Raw genomic sequence first — 18,761 nt, 5'->3', positions numbered from 1 at the left:
TCAAAATCCTGTTATAGACATGTCAATGGTTTTTTTTTAAAAAAAATAATTGATTTCTTTGTGTTGCTTTTCTGGTCCCCACCCCGACATTTCCAGTCTCGTTTAGTTTCCTGATAGTCCAGTGTTTTTCAAATTTAACAACTTTAAGATGTGTGGACTTCAACTCCTAGAATCCCCCAGTTGGCACAGCAAACACTGGTAGCCTCACATCCAAAGAGAAATATTGAAACCTTCACAAGGTTTTCATCCTGGCATGCAAGTCCAAAGTTTATTTGGAGCTGTGCCGGGGTATTCACTTCTGTTCCTCATCCAGGTGCCTTGGGCAGCTCCATTTCACAAAAGACTCTTCCACCTTGTTTATTTCCACAAACATGAATACAGCCGTTTATTTTTTTTTAACTGCAGAAGAGGCTTAGCAGTTTGCTGGCGAAATAATAGCATAATACCCTTGAAATACAACAAGAGCTATGGGTGACTAAAAAGTAAGTAAATATTTACAGTTCTGAAAGAAAAAAAAAACTGTCATAGTCAAAGGGACCTAAAGTTTGTAAGATTTATATAAGGCAGAACAGGCCTAAATCAGCCCTGACTGTTTAATGATTTGCAAGACTGCCCCTGCTTATCCTTTTAATTGAATTGTGTTAACTGGGAAAACAACTGCATTTCACAATGGCAGACTCCACATTTGAATGATTTTGTCACTTGTTCATTCAGATTCTCTTTATATTCTATACTGGCTGTACAATGAAGCCCTACTAATACACAAAAGCAAAGATATGCAATATTTTTTTTTAAAAAAACAACCCAAAAGCATTTTTCACAGACTGAACGTCTTCCTGTTACAGCTGTTAAAAGACATGATTTTATTTCTTCCTTTATGAAGACTGGATCCCTTTGTTATATTGACCTTGAAACTTGCAAAATACTGATCTTGCAAAATTCTGAACTAATTAACCAACTACAGCTTCAACAGCACTGATAATTCTGTTTCCTAATCAGCCTAAATAGAAATAAAAAGATCACAGAGTTTGTTGAAAGATAATACAGATCACATCACCTGGCTGGAAATATTATGTATTTCCGTGGAATATGTTAAGCCCTTACAAAGCATCAGAAGGACAGAGAAAGCATATACAAAATTGTATCAAATCAGTCTAAAGGCCAGTTGTTCTGTTTTCAACAAGGCAAATTACAACAAAGCCATCTGAGTCCCTTTGGTGCTGTGTGGAGAAAATATTAACATCTGCCTTTATCTTTGCAATACTAAAACTCTCATGTCTGTAACCTTGGTTACAGTTGGATGAAATGGTGTATCGTAGGGCAAAACTTTTCAACCAAGGTACCTCAAATGGGCTAACTTCAGAAATGTGTCCAAAATCCGTGATCCATAACAATTTTCAAAGATGATTGTTGTTGTTAGTTGCGAAGTCGTGTCCGACCCATCGCGACCCCATGGACAATGTTCCTCCAGGTCTTCCTGTCCTCTACCATCTTCTGGAGTCCGTTTAAGCTCATGCCTGCTGCTTCAAAGATACATCCCTGAATATCTCCCTGAATTTTTAAGAACATGTCCAGTACATTAGAAGTTCCCTCCTCCCCCCTTCTCTCCCTCTCTCCTTTACAGAAGGCATTTCAAAGGCTGAGCGCCAAAGAATGGAGGCCTTTGAACTCTGGTGCTGGAGAAGACCCCTGCGAGTCCCCTGGACTGCAAGGCGATCCAACCGGTCAGTCCTAGAGGAGATCAACCCCGACTGCTCTTTAGAAGGCCAGATCCTGAAGTTGAAACAAGTACTTTGGCCACCTAATGAGAAGGAAGGACTCACTGGAGAAGAGCCTAATGCTGGGAAAGATGGAGGGCAAGAGAAGAAGGGGACGACAGAGAATGAGGTGGCTGGATGGAGTCACTAAAGCAGCAGGCGTGAGCTTAAATGGACTCCAGAAGATGGTAGTGGACAGGAAGGCCTGGAGGAACATTGTCCATGGGGTTGCAATGCGTCGGACACGACATCGCAACTAACAACAAAGAGGATCACATGGCCCCAAATCATACACTGCCAAGGTGTGTGGCATCTATTTTCCTGATGGATGAATCAGAGCGCGCACCCAGCATTTTCACTGCTCTTCAGCTGGGACTCCCTACTAGCATTTTGAGAATGTAGTTTGAGAAGGTAGGAGGCAATGAAAGGCTGAGACCCCAATCTCTACATTCTACAACAGTGTGTTAGCAAGCCTCACAGCTGTGAGTTTCTCATCACATTGCTCTATAATCCTTCAGCAACAACAGAACTAAGTACACAACCTCACAAATGCAGAGGGCAGGATCCTCATTGTTTTATTATCAATAATCAATACTTCTCTATAGAATAAGTATATTGAGTTTTGTTTTGATTTTATATCGGAATGAAGTCACATTGTGGGAAACGTCATCTGGGTTTTTGTTCTTAAAGTAACAATCAAACTAAGGTTTACTCTGGCAGCCTTTCTCCTTCTAAATTAATATATTTGCATCAAAAGAGCTTATAGATATGTAAGTTGTCCAACGATCCTTCAGATTCTCGAACATTAGACCAAGAATCTAATTGCTTCAAGACCCCCCAGTAAAATTTAGTGATATTGGAGTTGTAAAATGATCAGACATTTTTCATCTGCAACCAACGCAAAATTCTGCTTAACATTAAACAATACTATCCTGAATCACTGTAAACAGCTAGGCATCATTTGTGATTTCCTTACTTTTCTTTGGGATAAAAATGCAGAGAATTCAAAGGGATTTTTTTTTCTGGGAATCTGGCCAAGAAGAGGTTAAGGCAGTGATTCTCAACCTTTCTAATGCCGTGACCCCATAATACAGTTCCCCATGTTGTGGTGACCCGCAAGTGGGTGTGGCCACCAATAAGAGGGAGTAGGACAGCTAGGGAAAAGGGAAAAAAATGGCGGACAGCATGGTTTGGCGACCCCCGTGAAATGGTCATTCGACCCCAAATGGGGTCCCGACCCACAGGTTGAGAACCACTGGGTTAAGGGATGAGCAGCAGAACTAGAGCTGCTCATCTTTTAACCTCTAATTTTAACTCTGGGATATAAAAATTCAATGACCACTAGGGGCAGCGAAGAGAACCAGAAAACTGTATGTGCTGCCATCTGGTGGTCATCTGAATTTCGGCTGCCCAAATCTAGCAGTTCTAAGGAAAATAGGATAACCATCTCAAACTCTAGGCTGCAATCAACAAAAAGAGAGAAGATGAAAAAACTGACTCTCTGCCCTGAATTCAATCTGATTCACAAAGAATCTGTAGTAATTAATGATTATACCAATAAAGCGGAACCCAACACTTCCTGTAATCTGTTTTTCCATTTATTTCAGCCATAAAAAGACATGTAGTATTACAGAAATAGAATAAAGGTGGCATTTTGCAGAAAGACATTGGGAAGAGAAAGGCAGGCAAAGAGAACAATTTATACAAATGGTCTAACCTTATTTCTCAAGTTTCTGTATCTGAATGATCGCCTTCCTCCTGCACAGCAGAATGCAAATTATCTTGGTGTACCTCTTCCTTTCTTCCTCAGAAACAATTAAGCTGGATTATTTGATGCCAGGGAGAAAAATAAAATCAGGCAATAAACAAGCAATTCAACCAGAAGCTCACTGGGAAATGTTGACTTCTCTACAACAGGGCTCCCCAACCCGTGGTCCGTGGACCGATCCTAGTCTGCAGCGTGTCAGAAACTGGTCTGTGCAAACAAGTGAAGCCCCATCCACGGGATGGAGGCAGCACGCAAAACCATGCACTCTCTGGTTCATGGGAAAAACCCCTCTCCATGAAAACGGTCTCTGGTGCCCAAAAGGTTGGGGGCCGCTGATCTACATATTGCATAAGACATACAGCAGCTGGTTTGTTTTTGGCTTAGCTTCATCAATAGACCAGGTTACTATGGCTTGTAGAACAAACCATGGCTAAACATCTTGGCACAGACAGATCCTAGACATGATAAATTTGACACAAATGGGAAACAGTTAAAGTGATGGGAAAGTGAAGCGTGAGAGGGCTATACTTCCTTGGCCAAGCTGAATATTCTGAAAACAGGCAATGAAGAACAAGCTGTAGAAGACGACCCTTCTTGCTTTGGAAATATCTCATGTAAGACATATAACCATAGTAGGTGGAAAATTACAGATCAAGAAAATGTTCTCCAAAGGTAATGAATCCCTTCTCCACTATATCCTTGTAGGCTTTTCAATTTTTATTTTTTTTCCTAATCGCAGTGGGCAGAAAAGAACTATTACAACTCCCAATTAGTTTTTGTCTTATCTTACAACAATTCACAATAATACCTTGACATTCAACACAAACAGCTATGGCACCTGTAAGAAGAAAAAAAAAAAACAAACCAAAACCACAAAAACAAACCTGCTTGAATATTTGATTCTATCACCTCAAAAACAGTTTGAGATTCTCCTACTGATAACAATGTACATTGTACATTACATGTATAATTTGTCACTAGATTACTTAGAACATCAAGTGAATCAGATTCATGGTATACATCAGCACACAAAAATATGCATGAGAGACTCACATACAAAACCATGTGGTAGCCCATATATAAATGGCAGCAGCCAAGTTCCTTCGGCCTTACAAACACCAGGAGGATGGTAACACAGATTACCAGAAATGGCACTCTCCTAGGATTGGCAGCCTAGTGGATTTGCTACATCTTGGAAGTTGACCTTAAAAATTAAAGTGCTCTTCAAAATGTCTTCTTGATGTGAGATGACTGCAAAGAGGAGTCTGTTGCTGCTATGCAGGATGCAGCAATGCAAATGGGAGTAATCATCCACTGCCATGATTAAATAGCTTCAAATCAGTAGTGCATCCCACCTCCTACTTCTAGCATACATTCAAGAGTTTTTGTTTCACTTATTAAGGCAGGTGGTGGGTCTGGGCGGCGAGTTTGCGCGATCTTCTGTTTGGGATTTTTCACTTCCTCTTCCTCTTCTGTTTCACTTTCACACACATGGACCACAACACTTGGAGTGGATTCGGTTCCAGCATGAAGCTCGTACTTTTCCCCTAGAGAGTATGACAGCATGGTAAGCAACCCTTTATACCAGTGTTTCTCAACCCTGATGACTTTAAGATGTGTGGACTTCAGTTCCCAGCTTGCTTTACACTTGCCATAGTGACTGTAATCTCCCAAATTGCCTCTCATTCTATGTGCAAGGAAAGCAGAATCCTCCAGAACCATAAGCCTGGGGAAGTCTGCTGAAAGTGCGGTCAGAGCACTGAACAGCAAAGGTCTGTTATGCAGCAGGCAGGCTGGTACAGGGGCAATAGTCCCCTTTGAACTCTTAGGTTCAAATAGGTTCACAAATAGGGTCTGAAATCCAGTACTCTGTGGAACCGCATCTTTGCCAGCCACCAGAAACTCACAGGTAACTATAGCCATCCCGTCTCCCCTGCCCGAGACTGAGAGTGGCGCCATAGTCAAAACCTGGGTGGGCACATCATCCCAAGCTCTTGAGTGATCATACTTATTTTATACAGACTGATAATCTCTGGGGCCCTCCAGAGATATTAGACATCAGTGCCCCATTTCTGTGCTGGGGGAGCTCAAAGCCAATACAGTTCAAGGGCACCAGGTTGGGGAAGGATAATATAGATGTAAGCGATACAAATGTTATAGGATCTCACAGGACGTTGTCATAAACTGAGCACAAAGCCTCCAATATAATATTTTGAAACGCTCTCCGATAACGTCATGTATTAATGTTAACCAAAATGCCACATTTGGCATCTGCTGGACAATTTGCTATGGTTTATCACGAAAATCTGCTTTTATTATTTTCTATTAACGTAAGAACTTAAAAAAGCTCTGAAGCTGGAAGAGGCCAAGGTCCTACCTAGACCAACAAATTATGTTACAGATCGGCCAATTCATGGAGTTCACAAACTTGAAATGAAGATTAATTGGTGTCTTTTATTATGACTTAAAGGATATGTTGAGGCCTTTAATAGTAACTAAACATCCATCCAAGTTCATACTCATTAGTAGCCTGAGCCTTCCACAAACATGCCCATTTCCCCTCTAAGACTATCTAAACCAGTGGTTCTCAACCTTTTTAATGCCGTGACCCCCAACTGGTCGTAAGTTGAGGACTACTCAACCGGTCGTAAGTCGAGGACTACTCAACTGGTGCAGCATCGTTTGCAGAATGGGACTTTTGGCGGGCTCAGCAGGGCAGAGACAGCCTGGACAATTCCTATTGGCTTTTGAAAGCCAATAGAATTAGACTCTATTCAAGAGAGTCTATTCTATTGGCTTTCAAAAGCCAATAGAATAAAAGGGAGTAGCACAGCTAAGGAAAAGGGGGAAAAAATGGCAGACTGCGTTGTTTGGTGACCCCCGTGAAATGGTCGTTCGACCCCAAATGGGGTCCCGGCCCACAGGTTGAGAACCACTGATCTAAACGGATCATCATCTCTGACGGAGGTGAATTGCTCAGTACTAGGCCTTGTATAAAGACAGATGCATCAGTACAGAACATAGGAAAAAAATAAAACATTCCTACCAGGCCCCAGTTTTGAAACAGCGCAAAGCAAGTCATAGTTTATCATGGGAGTAGCATCTTCACTCTGCTTCCATCCTACAGGTGGGGATGCCGGAGGTGATATCAGGAACTGTTTGACAGGCTTGGGGGGCAAAAGGTAAGATTTGTCTCCCACTTCACTGGGAACCTGAACCTGAAACAAAAAATGCTGTCAGAACAGTAAGGCACATAATATGTCAGATTTTTTATAAAGTCTCTATAGTCCTGCTTTCTCCTTTAATATTTCCACCAAAAATGTTGGGAATTGTTGTATAATATATCACATCTAGAGGACACAAGATTGGGAAAGCTATAAAAATTATTTGGAGTTGTTATTTCACTGATTGGACAAGACACTTGATTCCAAGTGCATCGTGAATTTTCTTCTAGCTATTTGAATTAAACACTTACCAAGGTAGTTAGTAAATAATACATTGCTTGAGCCAAATTAAGGGTCTGTTTAAGTACCCATCCATTTTAAGTATCCACTTATTCAGTATTCTAGCAAGAAAGATCACTCCTGCTTTATTTTATAGCTGAATCAATCACTAAGCTTTTATCTCCAGCCATGGATGTAACTTTCCAATATTTTTAATAGCCTATGCACATTTATGGCAAATGTTGCTGAATTCTGAGCAGACTAGAATGAATCAAAAAGAAGGTGGGAAGATTCCAAATAGGGATTGCAAAGTTTCTTGCTTATTTGTGGGACTACCAGAATGGAAATAAAGAAAAGAGATATTCTGCATAACTGATGCAGGGCACAAAAATAATATCCTGTAAAAAATATTCTATTTTTTTTTTAATGCAGTATTCTTTGCCAAGTCCAGAACACTGTGTGTGCTTGTAGTATGGAGATTTGACAATCCTGATTCTCTGACCATTAAGATATAGCACATCACAACACAGCTGCAAAAAATGTAATGGTCCACATGCAGATGACTTCCCAGTAGACACGGTTTTCTCTATCCATTTTGTTTGGCAGCTGTCCTGATGAGTTATCCATGTAGGATGCATTTAACTTCTCCAAGTCTATTTTTGTGGTGAAAGAACTACAGGTACCCTATGAAAGGAGCATCATAAAGTAGGCAGGGTTTGCCAGTAAGGATTTCAAATGGGCTTTTAAAAGGTTAAGATAATTATACTATCTGACTTAACATAAACCTCATACAAACTGTTGTACTAACTAGTAGATGAAATGGAGGAGGAGTGAGGAGGGTCCCTGGGAACTATTTCTGTGCTTAACAGAGAGCGGGGGATTCAAATAAGAAACACATATACCTGGGCAAAATATAGCTTCAGTTTTTTCCCATTAAAATCTGTCTCATGGAGTTCTATCCGTGCTCTGGCTGCTGCTTCTGGACTGCTAAAGTTTATCCTTACTCTTCGGAAGCTTTTAAATAACTGGAATGTAACATGAGCATCGTAGATTGTGAAAAGTGCTTCAAATCTTTCCTAAGGATAGGGGAAAAAAATATATAACAAAGATACCTCAAAGCTTACTTCAACAAACAAACTTATCTAGAATGTTTCTTAGTTGTTTTTTTCTTTTTTTATGATACCTTGCATTGCAATATCTACAGAAAAACACAGGCTCAGTGAATTACAGGTTTTCTTGCATTTAAACAGCAATAACCTGTATTTAGAAGAGCACATAATGCTACATTATATTGCCATCTAGTGGTTGCTATTATCATTATTGTTTTTAAAGTAAAATCTGCACATTAATTAAACACTGTCATCAAGTCGATATTGACTCCCAACAATCACACAGATAGACTTTCTCCAAAGTAATCAGGCTCAACCCTTCAGGTTTACCAACGATGCACTCAATATAATCTGCAACTAGCATGATTTTCAAATATATTAGCGTCAGTCAGTTTTTCATTAAATAACTAATTGTTATAGCAATTCAGACTTTGAAAGCTTTTTAATTCACTATGGATTTAACATGGTTATAGATGAATCGTGCATATAGAGAAATTTTACCTGAGAATGCTTTACAGTGTTATCACAGTCACAGGAATCCCATGAAACCAAACACTGGAGTCGAGATATTATGCATTTTAAATATAATCCAGTGATATTAGCACAATGGGCATTTGAACCCAAATTTCAAATTTGCAAAACTAAGAGTTACTTGGACCAGGCTGAATCTGTAACTTGAAAAATGCCCTTTATGTCTGCTTCAAGGCAAATAGTTGGATGCTCTCACAGATTAATGGTTTGTACAAGGCATTAAGCTCATTTAATTTTCATATTAATAGGTTGGATTCACATATTACACGAAGCCCATGATTTTCAAACCATGTGCCAAGGTGCCTCAGGCTACCACAATTAACTCACAAGAGTAATGGAAAAATAACACAGCAACAGACTTCTAATGGATACTGCACAAACTTCCAGGAGCATTGTGGAAAAAATTATTGAGACACTAAGGGCAGCATGAATCAAGAAAGGTTGAGGACTTCCATATTAAAAACCATGAATCTCAGCATACAACAGCTGAGTTCACATAACTTGCCTAGGGTTGCAACCTTTGTGAAGGCTTGTGATTTATGAAGCCATTCAGTGACTGCTTTGATATAAACATTGCTTCTCATCATCACAGTTTCTCTCTTCCAGTATTCCAAATTTAGAACTGATGATCCTTCACAGGCAGATAGGAATCACAGTGTAAGTGGAATTCAGCAAGAATTCCTCTGCATTTATTATTTCTCTGTTCCTAAGTCAGAAAAAAAAGAAACATTCATCCTATTATCTCCCAGATACGGTACCATATGCTGCTTCACCCAGCTGATGAGTATTGATGTTGTTTTTCCCACAAACAGCCACACTGCATGCATTTTAGATTGATCTCTGGGTAGACAGGGCAATCAGAATTGTAGTGCATTTCCAATGTTGACCTGATAAGCTAAGCATTTCTGTTAACTCCACAGGCAAGATCATATTGAACATGAGAAAAATAAACCTAGTACAGCATGTGCTTCTTAAGTCAAGGGAAGATTTACTGAAGAATTTATGAAGGTATGTTCTCCATGCCTAATATAGCTGTACCTCTTACTTTCAAATGGAAAGTTTTTACTTATACAGATTTTTTTATTTCCAAAAAGGAGGGATTAACTATTATTTTCTTTCTTGTCTTCTCAAACAATAAAATCATCACTGACCTTAGCATACAGGCTTCCTCCCTCAGCCTAGACCACCTGACAGGGTTGTTATATGAATAAACTGGGAGAAGGGAATCCTGTATGCTTTCCTTAACTGTCAGCACATGAATGAATGAATGAGAGTCGCTTTGGTGTAGTGCAGGGGGTCTTCACACTTGGCCCTTTTATGACTTGTGGACTTCAACTCCCAGAATTCCTCAGCCAGCATGCCTGGCTGAGGAATTCTGGGAGTTGAAATCCACAAGTCATAGAAGGGCCAGGTTTGAAGACCCCTGGTGCAGTGGCTAAGATGCTGGCCTAGAAACCAGGAGATAATGAGTTTTAGTCCCATCTTATGCATGAAAACCAGCTGGGTGGCTTTGGGCTGGTCACTCTTTCTTAGCCCAACCCACCTCACAAGGTTGTTGTGGGGAAAATAAAAGGAGGAGGAAGGAGTATTGCTATGTTTGCTGCCTTGAGTTATATATTAAAAAAGTGGAATTAAAAAAAACACTCGGGGGGGGGGGAAGTAATCACTTTTTGTGATCTAACTCTGAATCCTAGCACAGATATAGCTCAAAAAACCCTACGTCTTTCACAGTGATGACGAACCTTTTAGAGGCCGAGTGCCCAAACTGCAACCCAAAACCCACTTATGCATTGTTGGGTGCCGGGTGGGTGTGGCCCATTGGCTGGATGTGGCCCATCAGGTGGGCGTGGTAACGGCAGACTGGGTGGAACTAAAAAGTTCAATCAATCACTTCCGGTGGTTCCAGCGATGACGAATGGCGGCGTTTTACAAAGCCGCCCGTTCCTGGTGCGTGTAAAAGCCGCGGGACTTTGACAATCAGCTGTCCCGCGGCTTGAATCTCCTCCCTGGGAAAAAGGGAGGAGGAGAGCTCTCAGGTAGAGGTAAGAGCTCCCCTGGATTCCTGTTATTTTGGGGATCGGAGGGTAGAGCTCCCTCGGAGCCTGAGCAACTCCGCGTTCCAGGGAGACTTCATTCCGAAGTTTTTGGGATGAAGCAAGTTGCCGCTTCCACATCTGCTTTTTTTTCCAGCTGCTTGTGAGTATTTGAAAGCAGACAGAGCAGACCAGGAGAGACTGTGCTTAAGTTTGATGGTGCCTTTAACTTCAGCAAGTTTCCTCTTCCTTTTCTTTTGTTCACTTTCCCTTTAGAAGATTTGCATTACAGAGTAAAACCTGGATACAGATTAACTCTTTAAATACAGAAGTAAGAATTTGGCTTTTATTCTTTCCTCTTTTTTTCTCTATTTTTTTTTCTCTTTTTTTTAAGAACACTTAAAAGAACTGTGCCCTTTTTTTTTTTCAATAAGAATCTTTCTTCTTGGAACTTAAGAAAATGGCTTCAAAACGTCTGCCTCCCGCCCCTAAGGTTCCTATTTCTTCTCCAATGCCTCAGCCTGCATCTCAGAAACCAAAATCACCTCCACCTTCTCCTCCTCCTCCTGCAATTTCTCTTAATGATTTACAAGATGCTTTAAAACAGCATGCCTTGGATATTAAGGAGGTAAAAGATCTTATAATTGCAGAGAGGGCTAATACAGAAGAATTATTGGAGAAAAAGAATAGAGACCATATCCTTCTGGCCTTTCAGGGCCTAGCCCTGCACATAGAAAGGATTGATGACCAGATGGAAAAGATTACTGAAAATGCATCAAGGATGGAATTTAGAATGCAGGAGGTAGAGAACAAGATAGAAATTACACAGGATGAACAAATCATTTCACAATATAGGGAGATGGAACACGCATTGCGTATCAGAGGCCTGAGGGAGAACCCTCAGGAAGACTTAAAGATGCTTATTGTGAAAGATATTGCTCCTAATATTGGTTGGCGGCCTGAAATAATTGAGAATGAGATAGAAAAAATTTTTAGAGTTAATTCACGGGTTGCTAGACAGAGAAATCTACCAAGAGATGTGGTTATTTATTTTTCTAGAAGATCTATCCGTAATGAAATTATACAGGCTTTTTACAAACAAAAGTTTCAAATTGCTGATCAAGACGTGATAATTTTAAAAGAGATACCTCCAAAAATTTTAAGAGCCAGAAAAGATTTTACTTTCTTGTCTGATGAGTTGAAACATCGTCAAATTCAGTTCAGATGGGAGATTCCAAGAGGAATAATAGTAAATTATGAAGGGATACGTCACAGATTAACTACTGTTTCCAAAGCAAGAGATTTTTATCAGTCTATCTTAAAAGCAAGATTGTCACCACCTCCACAAATAAGGATGACGGAAGAGTCTCTTATGGCAGGAGCCTCATCAATGATGGTTATGGAACAAGCTGCACCGAATTCTGACATAAAAGAGCAAAGGATGACACGAGCTGCCCATAAACGTAAAGAAAAAGAGCAGTTGCAGAAGAGTGGTGAAAGTTTGGTTGTTACAGAGCCTGTGGGAGGGGCAAGACCAAAAAGATCTTCGACAGCAGATCTGCAGGCCATGCTCCAGAGGCTCCAGGCCGGTGGAGATGGTCAGGTTCCTGACCTGGAATGTTAATGGCTTAAACGTGCCCCAGAAACGAAGAAAGATTTTCCATTATTTGAAACAACATAATAATGATTTGATATGTTTGCAGGAGACTCATATAACTTTAAAGGATTCTAAATTTTTGATGAATTCCCGTCTGGGCACACATTTTACTGCTCCAGCCCCTGGGAAAAAAGGGGGAGTGGTAATTTATGTGAAGAAAACTTTTTCAGCTAAACTAATTGAGGCTGATTCTGAAGGAAGATATCTTTTTGTGGAATTATTATTACAAGGCCGAAAGGTTCTTATTGTTGGACTATATGCTCCCAATCAACAACAGAAACAATTTTATAAGTTGCTGCATGGCAAGATATCTCAGTTGGATTATAAATCGGTAATTTTGATGGGTGACTGGAATGGGGTTTTAGACCCAACTATAGACAAAAGAAGTTCCTCTAAAACTTTTATTCAAACTAAATTACCTATGACTTTCTTTGATTTGAAGGAAGAATTGGAGCTTATTGATATTTGGCGAGAAAGGAATACAAGTGATAGAGACTTTACCTTTTATTCTGATAGACACCAGTCATTTTCAAGGATTGATTTTTTTTTGATTACTAGTGACCTCCTCCCTAGAGTGAGGAAGGTGAAAATTTTTCCTAGAACATTGTCAGATCATAGTCCGGTGTGGATGGAGTTATATTCGGAAGACGGGAATAGAAGATCCTGGAGATTGAATGAGAACTTATTTAATCGGGAGGAGTTCGTACAAAAGTGTAAAGAACATTTAAAGGACTTTTTTACTATAAATATGAATAAGGGAACATCGATGTCTATGGTGTGGGACGCTAGTAAAGCATATATGAGGGGAATTTTGATTCAATTGAATAAAGTTTTTAGGGAAAAAGGGTCACAAAGACGTAGAGAAATAGAAGAAGAGATCAAATCAAAAGAACAAGAGTTGGTTCTTAACCCTACTGATAATAATTTAAAGGTATCTATAAAGATGCTTAAGGAACAATTTAACATGTTGATGGCAGATCAGGTGGCTACCAATCTGTCGTATATGAGACATAATACTTTTTGCAATGCGAATAAGCCTGGGAGGTGGTTGGCTTATCAGTTACGAAAGAAACAGAAAGCTAGAATTATAGAGAAAGTAAAATATAAAGGTACTGAGGTTTTTCAGCAAGATTTGATTAAAAAAAGCTTTTTGGACTTTTACACAAAATTATATTCAAGTGATAATATAAGGGGTTTGGATATAGATAAATATTTACAATCAGTACATTTTCCTAGACTTTCAGAGGAACAACAAAATGGGATGAATAGTTTAATTACTGTGGAGGAAATTGGCTTAGCTATTAAGCAGTTAAAGGTTGGAAAGTCTCCTGGAACAGATGGACTGACTTCTAGGTATTATAAGATTTTATCTGAAGAAATGATAGAGCCACTAAAGGAACTCTTTAATAGTATTTTGTTGGGTATGCAAGTTCCTCCTTCTTGGAAAAGAGCTTTTATATCACTGATTCCGAAGGAAGATCAGGATCTTACAGAGCCTAAGAATTATAGGCCAATTTCATTATTGAATGTTGATTATAAGATCTTTACAAAAATTTTGGCAAATAGATTAATGCAGGTTATGAAAGACTTGATTCATAGTGATCAAGCAGGATTTATAACAGGGAGATATATGAAACATAATGTTAGACAAATTATTAACTTAATTGAGTACTTGGATAAGAATAATCAGATTCCTGTGGCTTTTATCTTTTTGGACGCTGAAAAAGCTTTTGATCAATTGGACTGGCAATTTTTATTTTCTTTGGTAGAGAAAATGAATTTTGGGGATAATTTTTTACATGCACTTAAAGCTATATATCAGCAGCAATCTGCACAAATTGTTGTAAATGGGGGATTGACTGAGAATTTCAATATTCAAAAAGGGACAAGACAAGGATGTCCATTATCCCCATTGTTATTTGTTTTAACATTGGAAATTTTATTGATTCAGATTCGGGAATCGAAGTTAGTTAAGGGTGTAAAGATAAGGAAGAATGAGTATAAATTGCGGGCATTTGCGGATGATTTGGTTTTAATTTTGGAACAGCCGAATCAGGCGATTGATGGTTTATTAGAACTTATAACACAGTATGGGAATGTTTCTGGTTTTAAAGTTAATAATTATAAGACTAAGATATTATCTAAGAATATGTCAGTTAAAGAAAGGGAAAGTTTGATTAAAGCCACAGGTTTTCAGATGGTAAAAAAGGTTAAATACTTGGGAGTATATCTAACTGCTTCAAATGGAAAATTGTACAAGAACAATTATGAACCACTATGGGCAAAAGTCCAAAAGGATTTAATAGATTGGAAAAAATTGCAATTATTGTTGGGGAGAATTTCAGCTGTAAAAATGAATGTTCTACCAAAGTTTCTTTTTTTGTTTCAGATGATACCTATTCTTAAAAAAGAGGCAAATTTGGAGGAATGGCAAAAGGGTATCAATAATTTTATATGGGCCGGGAAGAAACCAAGGGTTAAATTTAAGATATTACAGGATGCTCGAGAAAGAGGGGGACTTAAGGCACCCAATTTGAAATTATATTATGATGCAGCCGCCCTAACTTGGTTAAGTGATTGGCTTAATTTAACAAATATGGATATTCTTTTTTTGGAAGGTTGGGATTTAATATATGGTTGGCATGCATATTTAATTTTTAATAAGAAAGTTGATCGGACTTTTAAATCACATATTTTGAGGAATGCCTTACTTCGTGTTTGGAAGAAGTATTATTATAGATTAAATTATAAAATACCTATCTGGGGGATTCCCAGACATGCAATTGAGGGAACCTCTAAGGGGACAAATTTTGATAAAATTTCATATAAAGAATTGTTAATTTGTTCTGGTTCGAATTGGCATTTGAAATCCCTAGATGTATTAAGGCAGCAAAATATTCTACAGTCATGGTTTCAATATTTACAAATAATGGATAGATGGACTGTAGACAAGAAAGAGGGAATAACACTAGAAGATAGACAATTGGTTATTCAGATTAAAAACCAAGGTCCGGCTCATATAAAAAGAATATATAATGTTTTATTAGAGTTAGATTCGGAAACAGAATTGGTTAAAGATTGTATGATTAAATGGGCTCAGAATATACAGGAGCCGATCTCATTGGATTTATGGGAGATAATTTGGATAAGAAATGTTAAATTTACACAAGCTCAAAATTTGAGAGAAAATTTTTATAAAATGTTTTATAGATGGCATTTAGATCCTAAAAAATTATCTTGTATGTATTCCAACATACAGCCCAAATGTTGGAGATGTGGCAATAATGATGCGACATACTTTCATATTTGGTGGAATTGTAAAAAAGTAAAGGCTTTTTGGATTATGATTTGGTGGAACATTCAAAAGATTTTTAGAAAGAAGATAAAGTTTACTCCTCAACTATTTTTACTTGGTATTTTTGTTGACTTAAATGAAAAAGAAACTACTTTGATGTTGAATTTATTAACTGCAGCAAGGTTACTAGTAGGTCTATATTGGAAGAAAGATTCTTTGCCTACTTTAGAAGAATGGATATTTAAAGTATCTAGTTTTGCAGAAATGGCAAAAATTTCTGCTTATTTAAAGGATCATACACAAGAAAGATATATTACTGTATGGGGAAGGTGGATAGATTATATTCAGAAAAAATATGGAATTAAAAAGTTTTATTTATTTTATGAATGAATATCAAATATTATAGAGAATTGTTTTATAAGTTATGGAGTTAAAGGTTAATTATGATATTTTTTTTCTTTCTCTTTTTTTTTCTTTTTTTTAATTATTATAATTTTCTTTTTCTTTTTTTTTCTTAACCCTGTATTCTGCTCTGGGAAGTGAAGGGAGGGGGGGTGGGGGTGGGAGGGAGGGTAAGGGGGGGTTCTCTATTTTAAAATTTTATTGTATTTTTATAAATGATTGTATGTTTTAAAAAAATAAAAATTTTCAATAAAAAAAATAAAATAAAAAGTTCAATCAATCAATTCCAACTTTGCAAGATCTTTTTTTTCCCCGCAAGAAGTTGAAATTGACCGATTGATTGAACCTTTTTTTTTTTGCACACGGCAGCAGAGGTCTAAAGCGAAAAGGTTTTATAAAACCCAGCTGAAGGCCTAGGACTGGGGCGATGGCATGCGTGCCCATAGAGAGGGCTCTGAGTGCCACCTCTGGCACCCGTGCCATAGGTTCGCCACCACGGGTCTATCATATAGTCTTGGATATACTAGTTTCCCATTCAGGTAATAACCACCTTGATCCTGCTTAGCTTTTTCTCCCCTTGAAAAGTCAAGCACAGCTTTAGTGCTGCTACCTGCCACCGTCAAATATGGTCAATATTTGCATAGCTACATAGCACTTTTTATTTACTAACATTCTGGGGCATTCCTACAATAATGGCATTCTCCATACATATAAAATTACAGGCAATCCCAAAATCTTGTTAATTCTCTCCCTGATGTTTCCTATATTGCAGTCTACACACTTTGTTGAACAGAACAAGGGCAGAAATCACCAGAACCCAGATTGGTGAGATCGACCAAATCAATTGCCTATCCTGTGCGTAGCCTGACATGTATTTGTTTGTTGTTGTTGCCGTATAATTTGGAGAGCTAGGAAAGTCTACGGAGTAGTCTGGCTGCCAGCAGTGGGCAATCCTGAATAGGACTCTGCCAAGACCCTCTGTACAAACGATGAATTTTGTCCTCCCCTCAGTGTGACTAAAACTGTATATTACATTGTGACTGAGTGTAAGCTGAGAGCATATACCAGTCCAGTATCTGGATTTTTTTTTTCTTTAAATGTAAACAATGCTGCTCTTCAATTGTTAGATGGCTTAGATCAGGGGTCTTCAAATGTGGCCCTTTTATGACTTGTGGACTTCAACTCCCAGAATTCCTCAGCTAGGCACGCATGCCTGGCTGAGGAATTCTGGGAGTTGAAGTCCACAAGTCATAAAAGGGCCAAGTTTGAAGACCCCTGGCTTAGATATTGGCATTTGAACATAGATCTTTTAAACGTTTTATTGTTTTTTCTAATCTAGGTGAAACGTTAAGATATATTGCTAGTCCATGTATGATATACCATATGCCAGTGATGGCGAACCTTTTAGAGACTGAGTGCCCAAACTGCAACCCAAAACCCATTTACGCATCATCGAGTGCCGGGGTGTGTGGCCCATTGGGTGGGCGTGGCTACGGTGGTAACGGCAAACTGGGTGGGACTAAAAAGTTCAATCAATCATTTCCAACTTTGCAAGATCTTTTTTTTTCCTGTGAGAAGTTGAAATTAACTGACTGAACCTTTTTTTTTCCTATGAGAAGTTGAAATTAACTGACTGAACCTTTTTTTTTTTTTTTTGCACATGGTGGCGGAGGCCTAAAGGTTTTATAAAATTCAGCTGAAGGCCTAGGACTGGGGCGACGGCGCGCGTGCCCATAGAGAGGGCTCTGAGTGCCACCTCTGGCACCCGTGCCATAGGTTCGCCACCACTGCCATATGCTAAATAAATAAATAAGTAAACTAATCTGCCTTGTCAACCATGCAGCATAATCTACATTTAGAATTCTCCAGTCAGCAAGACTGGCTGGGGAGCGCTGGGAGTTGTAGTCCTCACATCTTGAAGTTGCTGAGGTTGAGAAAGACTGGTCTACATTCTTTCCACCTCATGAATCACCAGCTCTGAACACATTTGCCTGACTCATTTTTACTAGAGCTTTAGTTTTTCACACACAGGGCTAAATATGAGGTTTCTACAGAAATGGGGGATGGGATAAAGAGGGGATGTCTGGCATAATTCTTCCATTAGTGTCAAGAGATGGAAATGGCTGTATTGATGCCCTTGTAGATGACTATTGGAGCATGAGCAGTGACTAACAAAATGTTTAACCCCATGCTAACATCACAAATGCAGGTCATGTGAGATATCTGGAAATCTCTCTGCTCACAAAGCTTCATGAGAAAGAGGGCCCGGTTTTTATTACAGACATGATGCAGGGAGAAAATATTACATTTATAATCTTTATAGCTGATCAATTCCTATAGCTCATTTTGGAAAATGGAGGATCAAATGCAACTTTCATACCATCTTCACGGCCGGCTCAGTATTACCCATTTTAGAAATGGGTACTAAACAAGAAATACTGGACTATCCCACCTCTGCAGAAAAGAAGCCTTGTGAAGCCAAGATCTGCTTCAAACACGTCTCATGCAGACCTCACTCCCCTGAAAGAACAAATACAAGCCAGCATGTTGCATTTCATGATTTCCCAGCCAACCAGCCACAGCCTGGAATGTTATTACATCAGCTATTACATAATTCCCCTCTTCCATCCGAAAGCTGTTAAGCCAACTGCTTTAAAAAAGTATACATGTATCTGATTTATGGCCACATGTTATCAGTCCTTTTCCCAGAGTGCTGGACAAATGCTACGGCTTTCTCCCCCTCATCCATTTTGGAGGTCAGCAAGC

The 18,761-nt window shown here is 38.9% G+C and overlaps 1 protein-coding gene across 1 annotated transcript in view; it reads right to left on the bottom strand.

The window, feature by feature from the left end:
- Window positions 1-3,337: 3,337 nt before the first annotated feature.
- The window catches only part of RCAN3 (RCAN family member 3), a 34,581-nt gene continuing 19,157 nt past the window's right edge, over window positions 3,338-18,761 (bottom strand). Inside the window, exons 4-6 of the mRNA XM_039363070.1 lie at window positions 7,871-8,044; window positions 6,572-6,743; window positions 3,338-5,072 (exon numbers count right to left, since the gene is read on the bottom strand). Of these exons, the coding sequence (XP_039219004.1) occupies window positions 4,864-5,072; window positions 6,572-6,743; window positions 7,871-8,044 (555 nt within the window). The 3' untranslated portion in view covers window positions 3,338-4,863. The remainder of the gene's footprint in view (window positions 5,073-6,571; window positions 6,744-7,870; window positions 8,045-18,761) is intronic.

The sequence above is a fragment of the Crotalus tigris genome, unplaced genomic scaffold (assembly GCF_016545835.1).
Source record: "Crotalus tigris isolate CLP2741 ecotype Arizona unplaced genomic scaffold, ASM1654583v1 scf7180000019504.1669754, whole genome shotgun sequence".
NCBI classification, from domain to species: Eukaryota; Metazoa; Chordata; class Lepidosauria; order Squamata; family Viperidae; genus Crotalus; species Crotalus tigris.
The sequence above is the reverse complement of the archived record's forward strand: the minus strand, read 5'-3'. Positions and strand labels throughout refer to the sequence as shown.